The sequence below is a fragment of the Gossypium hirsutum genome, chromosome A09 (genome assembly GCF_007990345.1).
Source record: "Gossypium hirsutum isolate 1008001.06 chromosome A09, Gossypium_hirsutum_v2.1, whole genome shotgun sequence".
NCBI classification, from domain to species: domain Eukaryota; kingdom Viridiplantae; phylum Streptophyta; class Magnoliopsida; order Malvales; family Malvaceae; genus Gossypium; species Gossypium hirsutum.
In genome coordinates, this window is record NC_053432.1 from 14,662,788 (window position 1) to 14,686,444 (window position 23,657).

At 31.0% G+C, this 23,657-nt stretch overlaps 1 protein-coding gene across 1 annotated transcript; it reads right to left on the reverse strand.

Moving 5' to 3' along the window:
* Window positions 1-1,145: 1,145 nt before the first annotated feature.
* LOC107906019 (GDSL esterase/lipase 7) lies at window positions 1,146-3,660 on the reverse strand. The gene is made up of 5 exons (XM_016832859.2): window positions 3,322-3,660; window positions 2,382-2,512; window positions 2,035-2,274; window positions 1,625-1,877; window positions 1,146-1,513 (listed from the first exon to the last, which is right to left on the reverse strand). The coding sequence occupies exons 1-5, from the start codon at window positions 3,644-3,646 to the stop codon at window positions 1,296-1,298; spliced, it is 1,167 nt and encodes a 388-aa protein (XP_016688348.1). The 5' UTR covers window positions 3,647-3,660; the 3' UTR covers window positions 1,146-1,295.
* Window positions 3,661-23,657: the final 19,997 nt, after the last annotated feature.

Here is a 23,657-nt window from a genome sequence, read left to right on the forward strand (position 1 = left end):
AGCTTAGGCGGCACATCAAGGAAGGAGCAAAAATAATTCCACTTTTTCACACAATAGGATTGAAACTTGGGACCCAAGGGTAGGTTAGAGCCTTACCAAAAACTTACGAAAATTAAATATAATCTAAGCGCTTCAAGCTAGATATAAGGATAAAAATAATCAAAATTTCAAAAGAAGGAAATTGAACATAAGTCCTCAAGCACACATTCAGAACACTTAACCAATAAACCAAATTAAATCCTTACCCCAACTCCTACAACATTTATTTTAAAATAGGGCGTGACCACTCTTGGTTCACTAACCCAATTTCTAACCTAATTTTTAGGATGTGACAAGTGTTACACATAACATTAATTTATAATCACGTATTTTTATTTGGTATATAAATGGCCATTTTTTATTATCAGTTGTTATTTGTAAATATGAGATGTTTTATCCAATTTGTAAAGTTAGTTTTAACTATTGAGAATAGAGATTTGAATTTTTTTTATGAACTTATGAATTTGGAAGTATTTTTTATGTTATTCTTTTACATATAAAATTTGTTCCCTTTTGGAGTCACAAGGAGTAAATAGCGGCGGGGTTGGTTTTATAAAAAAATATTTATATTGTCAAAATAAGTTTTTTCATGAGAATCACACAAGGTAAAGAGAGATTGTGTTGGCATTTTAAACAATTACTAGGATCAAAAAAGGCTTTTTGATGAAAAATTGTAAATTTGTAAATATATTTATAATAATAAGAAGTGAAGTATGGGTTTTAATGGATGATATTATAAGGGCAAGTAGTACTAATTAAGGAGATGTTTTTAGTGTGACTTTTAATGGAGATTGTGAGATAGCAATAATTTAACAATCCTAGAAAATAACATGATGGAACGTTGCTTGGAACAAAATGAAGGGGTTGAAGATGTTTCTCTAACTACAAATAAAGTTATCTTAGCTACAAACTAGATCAATAAGAGTAGTAAGGAGAATCTGGTACAAGAATCTGGTTCAAATTGAAAATGTGGAAGGGAAACTAGAGAAAGAGTGTTGATCAGGGGCCTTAGAAGAAGTGGAGGCATATAAATTTAACTTATTTTCTCTCCTTTTCCATTCTTTGAGAAAATAATAAATCATTTTGAATTAAAATTAAAGAGACTTCATTAAGAGATTTGATGTTTTTGAACGCAATTTGAAATTAAGGTACGCATTCATGTTTAAATTGAAATGCATTCAATAACTTATGTTTATGCTTACATGATTGATAGGCAAGGAATAAAAGACATGGCATGCATACACTAGTGCAAGTAATCATGCTTGCATTAACTGAATCAAATTGATAGGGGAGCAAATGGAGGAGTCCTTTAAGAAACGCCTGGCCCAAAGGAAGTGCATGGCTTCACTTGGGTGGAATGGGTCAAAGAATACACGAGTCTTTCTATCTTCACATGGATCAATATTTGGGGCACAAACTTGAATTCTAGTTCCATTCTTATCAATGCAACATGAAGTGTTCACATCCTTAAATCCTGTATATATAATATACACATTTATATCTTTCTTTTAAAATTTAAAATATCTCGCTTAAAAGTTTATTCATTTTTTATTCTAAGGATCATTGTTAAATATTATTTACTCACCATAAGATTCAGGTGATTCAAACACATCCTGAAAAACCTTGTAAATATCTCCATGAACGAATTTAGAGTCTGAAAGACTGGATTGCAACTTTTCCAACATACTAGGAAGGAGGTCATTGTAAAGAGATATGCGTTTGTTTATTTCTTCGACACATGGTCCACTGTGAATTATTGTATTTATGATGTATGGTGAGCATCCTAGCGGTGATACATTGCTTACAAAAAATTTTCGAGCACCAAGTGTATATAATCTCTGTAGTATTAAAAGTAAAAGTCATTAGAAATTAAAAGAAATACTAAAATATTTGAGGTAATGGGTTAGGTTATCCATTTCAAGAAATAAAATTAATCCATCTAATGAGTCGTAAGTATGTGTTAGCAAAACCTAATTATTATTAGTATCATTTTACCTGCAATTGCTTGGAAAGCTCTTTAATTAGAAGTTTGGCATATTTATCAATAGAGTACTTTTTCTTCAATTCGACTTCAAAGGTAACTCCTAAATCATTGCTTGCGTGATGGATGAAAAATAGAGACTTGGACAGGTATTTCTTGAGTCTTTTAGGACTATCAAATGTACTCTTCAAATCCTTCATTGTCGAGTTCTCAAACAGGTCTACTTGTTGAAAGAAGTTGATGACATTCTTATGCTATAAATAATATATCCAAATCAAATTCATGAATATATATATATAGTTATAGTGTTATTTAAATAAAAAAATCAACCTAAATGGTTCAATAATTGTAGGTGTTTTACCAAAACATGTCCATTTTGAGGGAGAAGTCCAGAAGAACCAGATGCATAATTAACACCGGTACGGATTGTTTTTCTATCTATCTTAGACATACCCATAATTGGTGGTGGGTATGGCAAACCTCCTGCTGTAGCTGTATTATCAAATGGAAAAAAAATCAATTTAGATAAAAAGAAATTAATTGGACTTCTTTCACTCAAGCATATGTGTACAAAACCTTGCATGTCTATTTAAAATAAGATTATTATTACTAAATCATTGGACTAAGAAAATAATTAAGTAAGAAAATGGATTCATCTCTTCTAGTCTTTCTGTTTAAAATATTGAAAATTAGAATGACTTAAATAGTTCTTAATTTGGGTTAGGAAAGTTAAAATCTGAGTGAAAAAAATACTAAAAATTGATATTACTAATTTAAAAATGTCAAAAATTTATCTAAATTAAATTATCTCATTAAAAGAATCACATCCTAGATTCATATCCAACGAGATGAAAGTAATAATGCAAATATTACAGTGTTAGTAGTAGTCATGCTTAAGGGACAAGCTACTCGCCCAAGTCCAATGTCTTGCCTGGAATTTAAGAAACTTTAGATAAAATACTAAACCCTTGAAATGTGCTTGAGAAAATAAAATTAGGCATACTTAAAATATGAATGAGATTAGGCTTCTACATTCAAGATCCGAACCAAAATTTGTAGCCCATATATCAGGTCAAGCTGGGCTCGACAATCATGAATTTTGCTACTACAGTACATAAACTCAACCTAAGCACAATCTAACCTAGGCTATAATCATCTCTTGTAAATAGAAATCTTTCTTAAACTGTTAATTAAAATATAATTGCATTATATTATAAAAAAGAAAGCCAATAGTATGATATAAACTAAATAATATATATAATAAATTGAGATAAAGTAAATTGTTTTTTTTTGTGTCGTACCAATGAAATCTACTCCAATTCTACCATTAGTGACTCGACCAGTAGGTTTTCCATCAAAATCAATTCCAAATGGCAAATAACCTCCTCCAATTGCATCTTCATTTCCCAAAATTACTTTGTTGTTTCCATTGTCAACAAAAGAGTCTCCGAATACATAAAGAGCTGGAAAATCAATTTTTATATCTCCTAATGATAAATGCTTCAAAAGATCTTGTTGGTTGATGTTCAATGGTGGCACTTCTATCACATCTCCATAAACAAATTCTAATAAATAAACTAAGAGCATAAAAACACAAAAATTAATGGATATATCAAGTTTAACCATGATAGTTGTAGTACTCAAAGAATATTAAAATATTTGGTATTTAATTATTATAGGTTTTTGAGTAGATTTATATATTGTGTTTCTTTGAGTAATTTGTTATAGATTTCAACTAATTGCATAAATTTAGAATACCGAACTTCTTTAATATTGGAAAGTTATAAACTGAATATAAAAATATATAAAACATTTCTAAGGAAATTCACTAAAATAGAAACTGAATTAATTTGTTATCAAACAAAATTGATATTATTTTTTCTAATTTTCCTAATTTGGTTCTAAATCATTTAAAAATTTTAATTGTTAGGGAAAACTAAAATATAAATTTCGTTTCTTATTTATTATACGGAAATTTAATAAATTAGGATAAATAATAACCATATCATTTTAATAAAAAAATTTCAATGAGACTAAAAAAGTAATTTAAAAAAATCATTGACCATAGGGTTTCTAAGAAACAATTAGATTTCTAAAACAATTATTAGAATTTAACTTTTAAAAATTTATGAAAAACCCAATTTCATATATGCCATAAAATTTTATAATGTCGTTTAAGTTTGATTTATATTATAATTTTTCTTGGAAAATCAATTTTAAACTTAATATTCACTTTCACTTTCTATTCAAACTGAATGAATTCTAGAATAAATTCCTAATGAATTAGGCTTGTTGATTCTTATCAAATTATTTTATATACATATTCAATAATTTTACTTAAATGTAATTATTTAAATACGTATAAATTGATTTTTGAGTCGTATGAGGTAAAAAAGCTCTCAAGTACGATCTTATGATAAGAAATTCAATCACCTATTTCGATCGCGGGGAACAAGTCATTCGATATGGGGAATTTGAAATTGTGGAGGTATGCTAGAGGTGTGTCATTCCTAGACCTCTCAATGCTCTAATGCCCAAATTAAATTTGGACCAAATTGTCTATCGATGTTTTGAGGGATAGAGGTATTCATCTATGACCTTCATTTTTCCTTTATCTCATGATGTCTCCATATCATCTTTAGCAATGTATGATAAATTCAGTTGCAAAAATGGTATTAGTTTCACACAAACGCATAAAAACACGTCAATTACACATGAATAGCATTTTATTCCTTTTAGTCACTATAAGCTCAAATATCTAAAATGCTCGTATCTATTACTATTTTTTATTGAATCAAAATAAGTATCCAAATTAATTCAATAAGGACTTCGTACTTTCAACTATAAAATAATTTTCTAACATCTTTCAATTTATTTGATTTAGTCCCTAATGTCATAAATCAACCATAAGGTTTAGCTTAATTTATAATTAATTTCAATTATTTTTACTACATTCTAATATAGTGCTAGCATAATCTAAGCTATAAATTTATTAGTGCCAAGCTTAAGTTGACCAACATGCATTAAAGGCAACTTGGTATAAACCTAACAATTGAAGAATTTAATACTTGGGTTAGCTTAATCATGCTTCAATGATCAATAATCTATAAAAAAATTCAAAGAAAAAGGTTGATTACCTTGGTGAAATTGTGATGAAATAAAGAAAACCCAAATTTTTTTTTCTTTCTCTTCTTATTTGGTCCTAGGGTAGGAAGAATAAGGATTTGTTTTTCTTTTTATTATCCTCTCTCCCACTATCTGTACATATATATTCATGTTTAAACACTAATTAAACTTAATTAGATTATAATGGATGGTTAAGATCTATGTTTAATATACTAAGTGGAAATGAGTGGCCATGATCAAGTTAAGCCACTAATTATGTCTTAATGGTGGTTAAATGACTATTATGTCCTTTGTGTAATTGCTAACTAAACCCTCTTGCATTTTCTAAATTAAAACTCAATAATAATGATAGTTTTACAATTTAGGCTCTATACTATAATTAACAAATTTCTCAACTTAATTACTTGACAATCCAATAATATATTCTCATTGTAAATACATAATTCTTTCTATTCATAATTTCACATACTCGATTTATTAAATTCGTCTTCGAAATAGCATTTTTTGACATCGTCTAAGATAGAGTCGTTACAATTATCCCCTCCTTTATTAAATTTCGTCCTCGAATTTTACCTAGAAAACTGTGAGGATATTGCAATCTCATCGTCTCTTCTGGCTCCCAAGTCACCACTTTGAGTTAAATTTCCACTCGTTCTTCATCCTTGGTTAAATTAGGTTGTACTTCAATCATTTCTACGTCTATCACATGGGAGGGATCAGAACGATATCTCTATAGCATTGATACATTAAATGCATTGTAAATCTTCTGCAGCTCTTATAGCAATGCCAAATGATGTCAACTCTCTCAACAATTTCATATAGCTCGATATATCTGGGACTTAACTTTCTTTTTTAGTGTCAGCAAAAAAATTTCTTCCATAGATAGACATTTTGAAACACTTTCTCACCCATAGAATATTCAATTTCCTTCCTTTTGAAATCTGCATAGGACTTACGTCTATCCAATGTTTCTTTCAACTTATCATTTATCAACCATGCTTTATCTTCAAATTTTTGCAACAAAACCGACCTATCTATCATTCTCTTGCCTAGTTCTAACCAACACAATGGAGTTCAACACCATCGAACATACAAAACTTCACACGAGGCCATCAAAACACTTAATTGAAAACTGATGTTATAAATGAATTATGTTATAGGCAAGTAACGTTCTAACTAGTTTTGAACTCGATAATACAAAATCATAATAAGTCTTCCAACACTTGTGTAACATGCTCTAATTGTTCGTCTAATTGAGGATGTGTAACAGCCCAATTTCGGTGAAATCAGAACAGTGGTTTCGGGAACAGAAATCTGAGCCGAAAATAATTTTTATTTTATTTTATTACATGGTCCGTAATATGATAGAAATGTCATGTGAAAATTTTGATAAGAAAATTTTACCTATTTTGTGTTTAATTACAAGAAGGACCAAATCACATAAAATGCAAAAGTTGGATTCTAGTAGCTAAAAGGATCAAATAGCTATGGAATTTAAAACTTAAGGTCCTTATATGGTAATTAGACCATTAAAGAAAATTATGTAGATATTATAGTGACTCATCCATGGAAATTTAGAAAAAGGGTAAGAACTAAATTGGAAAGTGAAATAATTTAATTAATTAAAAGATGATACAATGAAATATCATCTTATTTTCTCATCTTCTTCCCCAAAAATACATGGAAACCCTGGGAGAGAGAGAATAAACTTTCATGGCCAAATTGGGTAACTTTCCTTGGCTTGTTTTTAGTAATTTTGATATTTTTGAAACCGGGATAGCTTAATCTATCTATTTGGGGGATCAATTTGAGAAGTTATCAAAGTATGAAAAATGTGTCATGGATGTATATGCTAAAAATTAGAAATTTATGGTAGAAAATGAAAGGCTGTTAATAGATAAACAACTTTTACAAAGTGATTTCTAATGAAAACATGATTTAAGGACTAAAATGTAAAGTTGTGAAATTGAAGAAAAATGATGAATTTTTATGAATACATGTGCTGTAAATTTTGTAATGGGATTTTGGCTAGGCTTGGAATAGGGAGTAAATTGCACAAAATTTATTTTCCGAGACTAGGGACCAAATGAGAATTTATGGAAAAGTTAGGGGCAAAATGGTAATTTTGCCTAGGATGTAAATTGTAACACCCCTAGCTCGTATCCGTTGCCGGAATGGGGTTATGAGGTATTACCGAGCTGGACACAACTTTCGAACGATTACATAAACTTTTAGGTCATTTCAAATGCATACATAAATATTTATAAAACACATAGTAAAATTTTTATGAAACATTAACATCAAACAAATATCTCATTTGATACTCGAACCCTGTCATATTAAAAAACAGTCATACAAATATAATGTGTAACCATGCTTTGAAACATATAGTAGCAATTGTTAATTCGTAACTATTAAACATGCAACAAATACTGCATTAATAAATCTCACAAATATCTCAAGCATAATTTCAAAATTTATAACATTATGCGCATGGTACATATTAGTAGGAACCATTTGATTAATAACTTAAACTAAAAAATCAGCTTACCTAATTTGCATAAAAACAATCATGATTCCTTATAACTTAAATTACTATTCATTTGGTTATTTTCCAATGCCTTAGCCGAATATAAACTTGCTAAATACATATGCTTATTCAATGTCCACTTTCATTTTACTCAACCATATCACACGCATGTAACATTGTATAAAATAAATTCAATACATCAACCATAATTTACATTTCATGTCAGGCACTTCACAAGTTTATATATATATATATATACACACATAATTTAACCAAACTTTCAAATAAAAAAAACAGCATATCAATAAAACATATAAATATAAACATGGTCGAAATGCATAAAATTTAATATTAATCATAGCCATTTATGAATGAACATTAATATCCTAATTAATCCATTGTCAAATCTCAAACAACTTATATTCATTAACTAAATTTAATGTCATAGCCGAATACATTCATCAAACACATATATCTTTAACATTTTTACCAAAATAAACTCATCCATAATCATACATACTAAACCTCAAATATTAATAAACCATATCAACTTCACTTCCTCTATATGCCATAACCGAATTTATCTTAATACCAATTCACATAACAAAACCTTAACAAAGCATATCAAACAAGATTTGCATATATATATATATATACTTATATATATAAGCCATAGCCAAAACACCAAAACCAAACATAACCATCATTTGATCAAAGCATAAAATCCAAGCTTAACAAAATAATAAGCCATTTTCGCATGGCTCATATTTACATACCCCAAAATCAAATATATAAACTAGCCTATACATGCCATAGGTTTAAATTCAAACTTATAAAAGTACCGAAATAGTCGATAGTGTGATAGACTTCTCTGACTATCCCCGAGCTGTAACTAGCCTCCACAATATATAAAACATAGAGCAAACACACACAGTAAGCTTTCACAGGTTAGTAAGTCATAAGCAAATAAGACATTCAGTCACATTCATAATTCAATTTAGCTAAACTAAAATAAACCATCATAAATTCATATACATTTCCAAACTTACAAATTCATATCTCAAGACATATAGTTTTTGCTTAAGTTTTTCCTTTGGCCGAATACTCATTTGAACATTAGCATGTTTAACCTTCATTTTCTACATCACAAATACATTATTTGGCTAAATGTATAAAATCACATATGCATACACATAGTTCACATTAACATATAACTTTTATATCATCAATTCAAACATCCAACTTACCATATTTTCATAACTTAGTATGGATACATACCTGAGCCTTTTAACTTGATATTACATTCGGTCATTGCCCATTGAACCATTTAGAATTAAATAGGATACTTGGATATTCACACATTCCATACAATGCCAACATCCCAGACGTGGTCTTACATGTAATCACATATCGATGCCACTATCCCAGATAGGGTCTTACATGAATCAAATACGATGCCGATGTCCCAGACATGGTCTTACACGTAATCACATATCATTAATCCTATGTAATGACATATGTATCCTAGCTATTCCTAAGGTTCGTAAGGGGCTTTCGGACGTCGTAACTCGGTCGAATAGAATTCGTAAATGTAGCTCCCAAGCACATTCATATTCGGCTACCACATACATACTTTCACATAGTTCATTTCAACATATAAAACTCATATTTATTTAAAATTAACAACATCTATTTGCTTATAAACTTACCTCGGACAAAGATAATCGGGACGGGATGACTATTCAACAACTTTGGTTTTTCCTCGATCCAAATTTGATTTCCCTGGTTCTTAATCTAAACATATTCAAATTAAACTCATTCAAACAAAATTTCATTCAATTTAGTCCAAAAACACATAAATGAGAAAATTAAAATTTTTCCCCTAACATTTTACACTTTTTACAATTTAGTCCAAATTGCACAAAACACAAAAAATGCAAAATTTGCACACACCATGCTTAGGCCGAATCTTCCTTATACTCATACAAGTCCATATATTTCATTTATTTCATACTTTAGTTCCTCAATTTATTATTTTTACAATTTTTCCCTAATTACTCAAATTCATCAAAAATTCCAATACAAAACATATTAATCCAAAACATATCTTTCATAATTCATCAACTAACATCACAAAACTCAATCATTCATCAATGGCATAACTCAAAATATTCATCAAAATCAGAAATTCAAGCATTGGCTTTGTACATTACACTGCAACGATCTCAAAAATGTAAAAAATTATAAAAAACCGAGCTAATTACATAGCTTGATTAAGCTAAACAATGGCCAAATATGGCTTTCTTTTCTTTTTCTTTTCCTTTAGCTAATTTCGGCTACCAAAAGATGAACATGCATGGCTTTTATTATTTTATGATTTATATTATATAACATTATTATCATTTTACCTATTTAACCTTGGTTATAAAATAATAAACCATTATAAACCATGCCTTTAACCGTCCAACTCATTTAGTTACGACCTAATTGCATTATAAGTGCTTCATATTAATAAGACAAGTACAATTAAGCACTTTCATATTTAACTATCAAATTTTTATTTTACACGATTAAGCCCTTTTTATGAAATCGGGCATTCAAATGATAAAATTAAAACACGAAAATTTCACATATGTAAATTCACAAACACAAAAAATAATATTAAAATATTTTTCTGACTCGGATTCGTGGTCCCGAAACCACCATTCTAAATAAGGTCTAAATCGGGCTATTACGTAAATTAAGTCAAATGAGTATGAAATATGAGAAATTGATGAAAAATTTACTTGTATAGATCTGGATAGACCGAATTCAGAGCTAGAACCAGGAAAGAGGAAAATGTCGGGTTTGTAGATTTTATGTACACGAACATTGTCGAGATAAGTTCATGTAACTAAATTTTATATGTTTTTATGCTTGAATTAAGTGTTGTGTTTGTGGATTGTATAAATATCATATATGCATATGACGTTGAAAGTATACCTAACAAAACTCGATTAACGAAAATGCCCGATAAAGGATAAACGAGAAAAATGTTACTTTTATGCTTGGATCGAATGTGGAATGTGATCATTTAAATAATATGAATGTTATAGATGTATGAAATAATTACATGTAGGGAAATGCTTGAAAATGTTAAATCTAATTGAATAAATGAATATTGATGGATGTGTGATTTCTCGAAATGAATGAGGTCTTGCATTTGTTGCTGAGGGGATTTAGCTCGGATGAGTAATCCTATTGACCTTATTTATGAAAGGATTTAGCTTGGACGGGTAATCTAGATCAAGCTCTTTAGAGCATATGTCATAAAAATGATTTATCCTGGACTAGTAATATTGTCGTATACATGTATGGCTCAAGAGTGTACTCTTTGATATAGTACTCTATGGGTACCATTGGACATGAATTGACAAATTCTGATTCGTACACCTCGACTGTACTACATGTGTAACCATCAATATTTCTGATAGATTCAACGGGTAAAAATCTTGATATGAAAAGATATGGATAAGAAATGAGTTATTACACGTATCTGGTTGAAATACAAGTAAATGATGATACATGACATATGATATATGAAAACATGAGATGATGATATTTGTACATGGACTTTATTTGATAAATATATGTTCATTCTTGATTATAGACTTGTACATCTTGAGTGTACTAATTGTGACCTTGATGTTTTGAGTAATATGAGTAAAGTTCTGATATGAAATGATCTGAACTCAAAATGAAATATTATGAAATTATACTTGAAATAATGAGATGAATTATGCATGTTGAATGAATACAAGTTGTGGAAAGCATATGTGCTTGGAAACTTGATTTTTGTTGAGCCTATATATGTTTTGATGTTAATATGAAATATATGACTAACAAGGGCAACGAGAATGTTTGTAGGGATTGAGATCAAATTAATTGATTATGCCTTACATAGTTACCTCAAAATAGAATGAATGGTAAGTTAAGTACCATGTTATACGAACTTACTAAACATTTTATGCTTACTTAGTTTTATTTCCCTGATTTAGAGTAAATCAAAAGCTCATTGAATTGGAACTCGGGGGAGATCACTCACACTATCCATCGACCCATGTCAGTACAATATGGTAAATCAATTATGGTTATAATGGCATGTACAGGATATATTGGCCATATTGGCATGTAAATGTAAATGTAAATGATGCTTGTAATCTAGCCATTGGAATGGCTAGTAATGGTTTGTTTAAATATATTTGTAATCTTAAACTATGGTAGCGACATATATGTTAAGTAGTTGATCAAATCATGTTTAATACATAGATTGAACTAAGGTAAGATTGTAGACATGTATGCATGAAATGATATGCCATGATGAATGATGGAATTTGCTTGATTTGAATGCTTGAAATGGTTGGTATTTGGATGTGTGATTCAAGTGTAGGCCATGAGTGTGATTTTTGGAGAGAAATGAAGCTAGGAATGGCTTTATTTTGTCTATACGGGCAGACACACGGGCGTGTGTCTAGAACGTGTGTGATACACGGCAGGGTACATGGGCGTGTAGTTAGGCCGTGTGTCCCTTGCACCTTAATTTTGGAGAAACAGAATGCTCGGAATTGAGTACACACGCAGAGATATGGGCGTGTGTTTTAGCCTTGTGTGCTACATGGCCTAGAACACGGGCATGTGTCTTGGACGTGTGAAACCTGCACCTAATTTCGAAAAGAATTAATTGACCACACGGCCTAGCACACAGGTGTGTGGCATGGCCGTGTGCACAAGTCAGAGAGTTACATAGGGTCAAACACGACCTGAAATAGGGGAGTCTCCTAGGGTCAAACGGACGTGTCCCTTGGACCACATGGGCGTGTGAGCCCTGCACCTTGGAAAATTTTTATAATTTCGTGAAAAATTCTTAGAGTTTTCGATTAAGTCCCAACTCGATTGTAATGCTCGTTTTGGGCCTCGAGGGTCCAATTAAGGGACGTTTTAAATGATCTCGGTTAATGAATAGTAATTTACATAAATTATTTGTAAAATGTTTTGAAAGTTCTGGTAATGCTTCGAAACCCTATTTCGACGACGGATACAGGTTAGGGGTGTTACAGGATGAAAATTATTACGAAAGTTCAACTTTGTACCCAAAGACCTATGTAGTTGCCTCTAAAATCTGGATGTGAAACGAGGGTCTCAATCAAAGAATGATACACGATGGAGTCTTATTATCTCATAAATGTATACTTTGACAATATTTTGAAGTGACCAATCTGTTCTCACAGTTAAAAAAATGAGAAGATTTTCGTTAAACGATTAACCATGACCCAAATAGTATTTTCTTTGTTCGGCGAATTTGGTAGTCCCACAAAAAATCCATTATGATTCGTTCTCATTTCTACTAGGTAACTGAAATAGGCTGAAGTAAACCGAACAAAAGCTGATGTTGGGGTTTTACTCGCTAGAAAGTCAAACACTTTGCAATATATTCAACAATTTCTCTTTTCATACCTGACCACCAGCACGATTCTTAAAGGTCACAGTACATGTTCGCACCACCAAGATGCATAGTGAATGAACCATTCTAATATTCATGAAGGATCATTTGTTTCAACTGAACATTGTTAGATACACAGATTTGATTTTGAAATCATAGGAAATCATCATCACCAATGTTGAAATTCTCAACATTACCTTGTTGAGCAAGCATTCTTTTCTCTATTAGTTTAACATCCGAAAGGTGTGCCTCCCTAAATTTCTCGATCAATACAGGTTTTACTTTCAATTCAACTAACAATCAACCATCATTGTAAACATTCAACTGAGCAAAAATTGACCATAATTTTAAAAAACATAAACATAAAATTTTATTTTTAATATAATTTTTTATACTTAATTTAAGTTAATTTTTAAATATAAATCATGTTCCTTTTTTTTTGCTCAACAATAAAGATATTTTATTTAAGATAAGATGGAAAAAATTGCCAAATCAGTACCAACAAGTAAAAGAAACAAAACACTGGCAATCACACATTTGCCCCCATACCCAAGAACCCTTTCACAAAAAATCACCAAGAAAGCAAACCAAAAATAAACATGACATTTACTTGTGAACCCATTATTGAATTCAAAATTTTTGAAAAAAAATCGGTTTGAAAACAAATTTCTTGCACAAGGAAAACATAAAATTTTGAAAACTAAGTCGGTTTGTGATATTTATAGCAATGAACTTTTTCCCGAAATAGTACTTGTGTTTAGGCTAGACGGATCCTAGACGTTTTCGGCTTTCAATCGAATTATCTTCTCTGCTATTATCGTACCATGAACTGCTTTGAGTGTGGGCACGAACAATTTCAAATCAAATACAAAACCAAAAATGTTTTTGCTTTCAGTAGGAAAGTAAATCTCTCTCTTATATAAATCGGTAAAATTGTTATTCCCAAAAAATAAAATTTATACTTAGAATAAATTCTCATTATTTTTAGGCAGAATAATAATATTTCAAAGTTGTATATAACTTGTTGTATTTTTAGCTCTACCGGTGTCATCTTTCTTCATCTTTTTTTTCTTTTATATTAACTTTAATTATATAAAATATTATTAAAATAACATTAAACAATTTTACTAATCATAATTTAACACCTATCCCATAATTATCATAATATTTAACACCTATCTTATCTTTTCATGATAGTTATCCTATTTGAAAAATGACTATTTTACCCTCAAAATTTTCTACAATTCATTTATTGAAGGTTTAATGCCCCTCACATATATTCAACATCGGAATAGGGTTACAGAGCATTACCAGACTTATAGCACAATAATCATACATTTTACATACATTTCTTAAATTCAATTAATCATCAATCAAAATCATTCACACCGTCCATAACACAAGCCTACGGGGCCCAAAACATGCATTCAGAAAGGTTCGAGACTAAATCAATAACTTAGGAAACTTTTTCAAAACTTAGAAAAATTTTCCATAAAATAGAGGACACATGCCCGTGTGGCCCGGCTGTATGTCTCACACGGTCAAAGACACGCCCGTGTCACAGGCCGTGTGAACATTCAAAGTGAGAACACATTGCCATGTTCTAGCCCGTGTTCGACCTGGGGTAACTCTTTGACTTGGGTCATACGGCCAACACACACACCAGTGTGACTAGCTCATGTGCCCTAAAAATGGCCACACACGCCCGTGTGCCAGGCCGTGTGCTAGGCCGTGCCAAACCTGTAGGGTATACTGACTTCGGCCATACAGCCAAGTCACACACCCGTGTGCTAGGCCATGTGGGGTATACTAACTTGATTTCAATTACAACACCAGGTGACACACGGCCGTGCAACCTGACCGTGTGTCACACAAGGCTGAGACACACGCTCGGTCTCTACCCGTGTGGACAAAAATAGGCTATTTACCAAGCCATTTTGCCACCCAATCATGTTTTCACCTATATCAACACAATTTGCACCAAAACATATCATACATAATCATTCAAACCAACCAAATCAAGCCTAATTCATACAAATTTTATACCATTATCCACATTACACACAAGGCACAAAATAGGGCATTCCATTTATACCAAATTCACATATACAAATCACCTAATTAGACACTTTCAAACATGCTTCATTATGCATCGATTTCACAAACATATAACTTCTCCAAAACCAAACATTTGACATCTACAATATCTATAATCCACAAGCATCATATATCCATCTATAAACTCACAACACAAACCATATACACACATATATATATACACAACCAAAATAAGCCAACTCTCATATATACAAAACCAAACTTTAGACTTTTTCAAATCAATTCATAACCAAAATGGTCGTAATCCTATACATGCCATATATTTAAAATGCTTAAGTTCAACAGTACCAAAGTGATAGTAGGATAGTGTGATGAAGTCTTCAACGATCCTCGAATCCGAGCTAGCTTTGAAATCACTATAAACACGGCAAAATAAACAGAGTAAGTTTTATAGCTTAGTAAGCTCCTAGAATTAATAAGTATAATTTTCCAATTCATTTACAATTTAAAGAACATAAATAAATATAAGCAATACATTCTATTCAACAATATACACATTGCCATAATTCTATATATCATGTATAAATTTATCAACTTTCAATTCTTTTCATATGAACTTATCAATTATAACTTACTTGCCAAACTTATCACGAGTAACTGAACTGATCCGTATCATTGCTTACATTCACGTACCATTATCTTTTCCCATTGAATTATTTGAATAATATCAGATACTTGAGAATCTCACACCGAAGTGCTACATACATAGCCAAAGTTATCTCAATCTCATATCACATATTTGCTCACTCTCGAGCTACCAACGGGCCTGCTCACACAAGCTGTCAGTCAAGATGTAGCTACACAGTGCTGCTCACACAAGCTGTCAAGTAACCGCAACATATTCCGGTATACTCAACCACCAGTAGGACATACAGGACTAGCACTCGAATCACATAATCACTGTAACCACTAATGACATGTCACTAGTATCCTATCTATTCCTGAGGTCCAACCGGGATTCTCACTGTGTCAATGCTTTGTTGATAGATTCTGCAGTGTCGTAATATCACAATTATAATATCTAAGCATATAAACACATATAACGTTAAGCTTATTAATCATTAAACTTACCTCAATTGTAAAATCGATTAAATGGATCTACTAGTCAATTACTTTGTTTTTCCCCCGATCTAGATCCGAACATCATTTTTCTTGATCTATATAATATCAAATTTAGCTTATTTGATAATCTCTCTATTCAATTTAATCCAAAACACACATTAAGGAACTTTTACATTTTTACCCCTAACATTTCACATTTTTGCAATTTAGTCCTTATTTCATAAAATTACAAATTCATGCAATTCAACCACAACTCATGCTAGCCAGTTTTCAATTAGGTTCCTAGCAGCCCATATTTTTCATTTATTCTACATTTTAACCACAAAGTTTTCACATTCCACAATTAAATCCCTAATTTGCATTTTCACTAAAAATCACTTAACAAAACTTATATAACTATCATCAAACATTCATAATCTATCATCAATCATTAAAGCACACACTAAATGTAACACCCCCTACCCGTATCCATCACCGGAATAGAGTACGAGGCATTACCGAGGAGTACAAAAACACTTACAGATAATTTAAATATATTTTCATAACAACTTGTCTCGATTTCATGCTATTTCATATTTAAGCTTTACTCACCAAAGTATTTGAAATATCATCTTTATGCAAATTGCACACATGAGGTACATAATTCCATAATTAAGAATGAACACATTTATCAAACATATTCCACATTCATATATCAATGTCTCACATTTCCATATATCAATAACCGTCATTTTTCTTGTTTTTCAGATAATTATATGTAACCATTGATAAGCATGTAATTCACTGTTTCTTCCTGTCAATCACAATTTCAAATGACAAATTCGTGTGAATGAGCTCAACCTCATTAGGTGTTTAAATTCTATCACTTGGATTCACATACTCATAATTTACTAACATATCCTGTCAAACACAATTTCTGAATGACAAAATCACATAATTGAGCTCAATAATAATAATGATAACATTACTTACATTTCTTTTTCCACATGTTACATTTACGACTTACCAACTTGTCCATTCAAGGAACAACTTACGGATTTGAGTACATCGTGATCTGAAGCCCGAAGTCTAACTGCAGCACATAAGTGCTAAACGGAAGCCCGAAGGCTAACTGAAGCTCACCAGAGCTGAACTGAAACCCCAAAAGGGTTAATTGAAACTCATATGAGTTAACGGAAGCTCATAAGAGCTAAATAGAAAGCAAACACGAGAATTTGCAACAAATGCTGAATCTCGGTTTATTGGGTAATTTACCGTCAATTCATCTTTTTCACTGAAAGATTGTACTTATTTCCTGCGTTCCGTTCCTCCGAAATTCTAAGTTCAATTTCATAGCTTTTGTACATAATTTACTTATTTTCAACAATTAACATACATAAATATTAATCACCATTCATAAAATAATATTGAAAGTTAATAATATTAACAAATGGTCACTAAATTTAGTTATATAAACTCACAAGTTCGATTTTTGTATTATAGCAATAATCATAATTTCATAATAAATATTCCAAATAAAACATTATATCGTTTCTAATTCAACACTTATCGATTATAATCGGCCATGTGATCAATTTATACACGAGTCATTCATATATTTTTGTATATTTTCCTCCTCCTCCTCTCCATCCACATCCTTAGTATAAACAACACACTTGTAGGTAACATTATCCATAATTTTCACTATCTACTTATGTGAATATTCAAGTTGTCCATCTGTGTCATAGTCACTAAATTATTTTTATCTTGAGCTAAAGAACTCCAAATTAAGATCCATAAATTTTCCCAGAAACCAGACTCATATTTCTTCTTACCATAAAAATTTCATAATTTTTAGTTGGGCCAATTAATACATTTTATTCATTGAAGTCTCCCCTATTCTGTTGTCTGACAGTTCCGACCCTTCTTCACTAAAAATTAATTATCTCATCGTACAGGATTCGAATGATGTTCTTGTTTGTTTCTCTTGAAAATAGACTCATTCAAGATTCTAAATATATAAATTTAAGCCCCTAATTATTTTTATCCAATTTTTGATGATTTTAAAAAGTCAGAACAGGGGAACCCGAAATCATTCTGACCTTGTCTCACAAAATTTATTATATCTCATGATTTATAATTCCATTGCTTACATTATTTCTTCTATAAGAAACTAGACTCAATAAGCTTTAATTTCATATTTCATTCATCCTATAATTCCATTTCTACAATTTTTGGTGATTTTTCAAAATTAGACTACTGCTGCTGTCCAAAACAGTTTTAGTGCAAAATATTGATTTCTATTTTGCCCCAAATTTCACAATTCATACAATTCAGTCCTTTCTCAATTAACCCCTCAATTAAGATAATTTTATCAATTAATACTTTTCATAAACATTATAAGTTATTTCATAACTATTGAAATTCAGAATTTCCACATAAAACTCTAACTTCAAACTCTTTTACAATTAGGTCCCAAACATTCACTTTCTATTAAATTCTTACAATAAAATCAACATATAAACAATTTAAAACTCTAATTTCATGCCAAATCATCATATACTTCCAGAATATATGTATAGAAACTTTCAATTTCTTTCATAGAATCAAAAACTAATGAATTCAACAAGTGGACTTAGTTGTAAAAGTCACAAAAACACAAAAATTTCAAGAAATAATCAAGAATTGAACTTACTTGGAGTAAAAATATGAAAAACCAGCTTAATAGAACTCCTCCATGGTGTTTTTCTGATGAGAATGCAGAAAAATAAAGAGAAATCTAGATAATTCCACTTTAGTCCTAGCTTTATTAAGTAAATTTTGCAATTTTCCAAATTTGCCCTTAATTCTCCTTTTTTTCTTGCTGATTTCATGCCTTTGCCGTCCAGCCCAAATAGACCTTGGGTCTATTTTATTTTAAACCCTCTTTCTTTTATCAATTAAGCTATTTAATCATTTCCCACAATTTTTCATTTGATACAATTTAGTCCTTTTTGTTCAATTAACTATCAAAACTTTAAAATTTCTTGATGAAACTTTAATACTAACATATTAACACTCCATAAATATTTATAAAAATATTTATGGCTCGATTTAAAATTCTCGAGGTCTCGATACCTCGTTTTTGATTTTAATTATTTTAATATTTATTTTTAGTACACTATTCACTATATCAAAATTTTTCCTAACTTCACATTTAATTTATCTCACTAAATTAATAATATTTCCTACTCATTTGTCGGATTTAGTGATCTCGAATCACTGTTCCGACACTACTAAAAATTAGGTTGTTACAGCTCTCCCCCCTTTAGGGATTTTCGTCCCCGAAAATCTTATCAGAAGAAATTGCTTTCAACACTAATGAAACACTTTTACTAACTTCTCAGTTTCATAAAGAAAACCCCCACTTTAGCATTTAACTTGGTTGAAATCAAATCATCATCAAATAAAGCCAATCATGTAGTCAATATTCACAAAATAATCAAGATTTTCCAATACGTATATAATGTAGAGTAACAACCCGTATAAACAGAATAATAGCTTTACATGAATCTCACCATTTACTTTTATCTTCAACATAACAGAATAGTATAATAAAGAAAAATTTAGAAGTCCCAATCATAATTTAATCAAACCAACGATGCTCTTATCAAATATTTTAGCTAGCTAGCATTCTCATACAATAAGAATTTCATCAGAAAATGAACAACCACATATTCCTCTGACTAATTCTATCATCCTTAATCCCATAATATTTCATTCATTAACAAAAATCAATTCAAAAGAATTTTCCGGTAAGTACACTCTTTAGACATCATATCTGAATAAGTCAATTTACTGAAATTAGCTTCTTCTCTAATCATGACATTGCATATCTCGAATGATCTTTAAAACATTCTAATACCTTTTTTCCAGAACTGTATTTACTTTTCAAACTATTCTCGTTTCTGTATGCCTTACTAATCACTTCAACACTATACTCTCCAATTCTACAGGTGTGAATTTATTAATATAATTCTCATGAAATTTTGTCATAATTACAACTTTGGTAAGGGGGTGAGGTCGTAAAGCCTCTAACTCAACTCTCATAACTACACACATATGACTTGACATTCCTACATAACATTATTGTTTTCACATAATTCACTTCAAGCAAAATTAATACACTTCTATAGTCTATCAATATTTTCTGCCATATACAATTTCAAACGATGAATTCACTTAGTTTAGCTCAATATCAACAATTAATCAATTTCAATCTCTTAAGTCCATTTATCACTTACCTTTCTTAATCAATTTAGGGAACAATTTCAGAATTGAGTACTTCGTTTTCACCATGCCATAGTAAAACTATGGTCTTGCACATAGTCACATATCACACACTGAAGCCATAGCCCAGCCATGGTCTTACACGGATCACATATCACACTGATGCCATATCCCAGATATGGTCTTATACGGAAGCACATAATCACATATCTCTGATGCCATAGCCCAGCTATGGTCTTATATGGAAATCACTTGTCACTTGTCACTTGTAGCCGAAGCTACCACTTTTTACTGATCAGGTAGTCGGAGCTACCATTTTTCACTGATCAGGTAGTCGGAGCTACCACTTTTCACTGATCAGGTAGCCGGAACATTCATAATCTATCATTAATCATTAAAGCACATACATATTCATCAATGGCAACATCATAAACCTTTAATAATTTTGCAAATTATTCCCTGGGCTAGCTAGACTAAGCTGTAACGATATTAAAAACATAAAAATCATTAAAAACCGAGTAAAAATGCACTTACATGCACTAGGTATAAATGGCCGAATGTTTAAAGCTTTGTTAATGGCTTCCTTAGGTCAATTTCGGTTGAAGAATGAAGACAGAAAGATGATACTTGGCTTCGTTTTAATTAATTTATCATTTATTAACCATTTTACTAATATAACCTTTTAATTCATTAAAAATTTCACTTATACAAAGCCAACATCTTCCACTATCCCAAAAATGGGCCAATTACCATATAAGGACCTCTACTTTACAAATTTAACATGATAACTTTAGGGGCGTTACAATTCTCCCCCCTAAATAAATTTCGTCCTCGAAATTTTCTTGATTCTAGTAATCATAAATTTCATTATTTCTTTACTTCCTCTCATTCCTTGATATCATTTTCATTATGGTCATATCTGTAAAATTTCTTTACTACAATAATTTGCTTATTTCTAAATTCTTCGATCTCTTGAATATATATCATACTTGATCCTTCTAATTCATATAGTCTTCTTTCTTTAATTTCTTCACGAATTCATGTACTTAAATATAGATTTTCAATTCATCATGTATCTATAACCTTCATGTCATTCTTCTAATTCTTGTGACGAATCTTAACCTTCCATTATTTAACCAAAATATACACTTATTCTGTATCATAGCACTAATATTTAACTTACTATATACTACTCCATGACTTTCAAAACCAAGTATAAGATATACTAACTTATTAATTACCATTATAAATTATATAGTTTCTTCTCACTTTCTTACAACATTACTTTAATTGGATTCATTATGCTCGTTCTCACCTTTACTCAATTGTTATAATAAACCTCAACAATTTCAATAAACTTAACACATCACTTCAATGGTATTATTAAATTAATTGAACTTCCTATACTTTCTTCTACCTTTCTTCGATATTTTTACACTTGTCATATTTCTTGGTTAGACTTCCTTATTTCTCTATTTGTGTTCAAATCAAATAATCAAAACATCAATCCAATATCACTATTATACACTTTTTTATGAAATAAACATGCTAACATCACTAATTTCTAAAAATTTTATCTTAAACCATTATAGTCGTAACACCTCTAACCCTTTTTCGTCGCCAAATTAGGGTTATAGAGCATTACGATACAAAACAAAACCTTTAACTTCAATTGAAATCATAATACAGATTCACATTAATTCATAATCAACTCAATACAATCAAGGCAAATATACATATTTGGGCCTTAAATTGAGCCTTCGTGGCCCTAAAAAAATTTTAGAAACAAATAGGGGTAAATTTAAATCAAATCTAACAATTTTGGACAAAACATGAAAAATTGGGAAACAAGAGTCACATGGCCGTATGACCTAGCCCAAATTGTGTGGACATTCGAAGTAGGGTCACACAGTCATGTTGCAGACCGTGTGCCAAACCACGTGTGTAATCGATGTTGGGTCACACGGCCATGTCGTAGGCTGTGTGCCAAACCATGGTTGAAACTATTTTGGGAGACAGAACCGCGTCGTAGGCCATGTCTCTGACTGCGTGAAACTTGCACCTAAAAAACAATAAAGACACACAGCCATACGAATAGACTATGTGCAACACATGGCCGTGTGACAACCCTTGTCTCAGGCCGTGTGTGCCAAAATGTATCTTGAGAAAAACAAGATTACCAAAAACGCTTTCTTTAGCCATAAACATACCATTAGCCAACCTTTAAACCTATCTAATACACACTTAAACAAGACCAAAACATGCTAAAATCACAAATATACAACATATTTCCTTCAATCAACTAATGTACCCTCATTGGTACCACAATATACACTTCTAAATAATTCAACTAAATAACATGGTTTTATGCTTTAAACCTACTCCATACACTTACCATTTATCCAATATAACCTTATAAACATAGCTCAAGTCATATACTTACCTTACACTTGAAAGTGACCTAAAAGATACATATTTGTTAAGCTTTATAAGTCCAAACAAATATATACACAAAAAGGCATAACCACACCATGAAAACCAAATAACATACTCAATATGTAATGCCCCAGATAGGTAGGGTCTGTAATTTTGCATATTTTAGCATAAATTCCATGTTTGTTTGAAGGGTTGGGTGATTTGGGTGTGTTTGGGGGGTTTGAGGAGTTCTGGGGTTAAGTTTAAGCTTTTGCAGCATTTTTGTTTTGCTCTTAAAAGAATCTAGTTATTGGTACTTGTGCCTTATAAATAATTGTAGTTGTGTTATGTCACGAAAAGCCTTGTGGCTTGTGGAAGTGGCGTGACATAGCTATTGGGGAGAACAGGGGTTCGAATCCCATGGCAAACAAGGGGCATTTATTTTGCACTTGTGGATGGCAAGTGGTTGAGTTGGAGTAGACTTCTAGGTGGTGGAAGTTTGAATTGGTCTTGGGTTGTTGGGAGAAGATTATGGAGGGATAAGTGGAGTGATATGGTGAGATTTTCAAGGAGTCGGTGGGGAGGAGTGTTGTAGCCGAATTAGGCAACTTGTAGGAGCAAAATCGGCTAGAGGAAACTCTTTTGTCATTTTGACATTT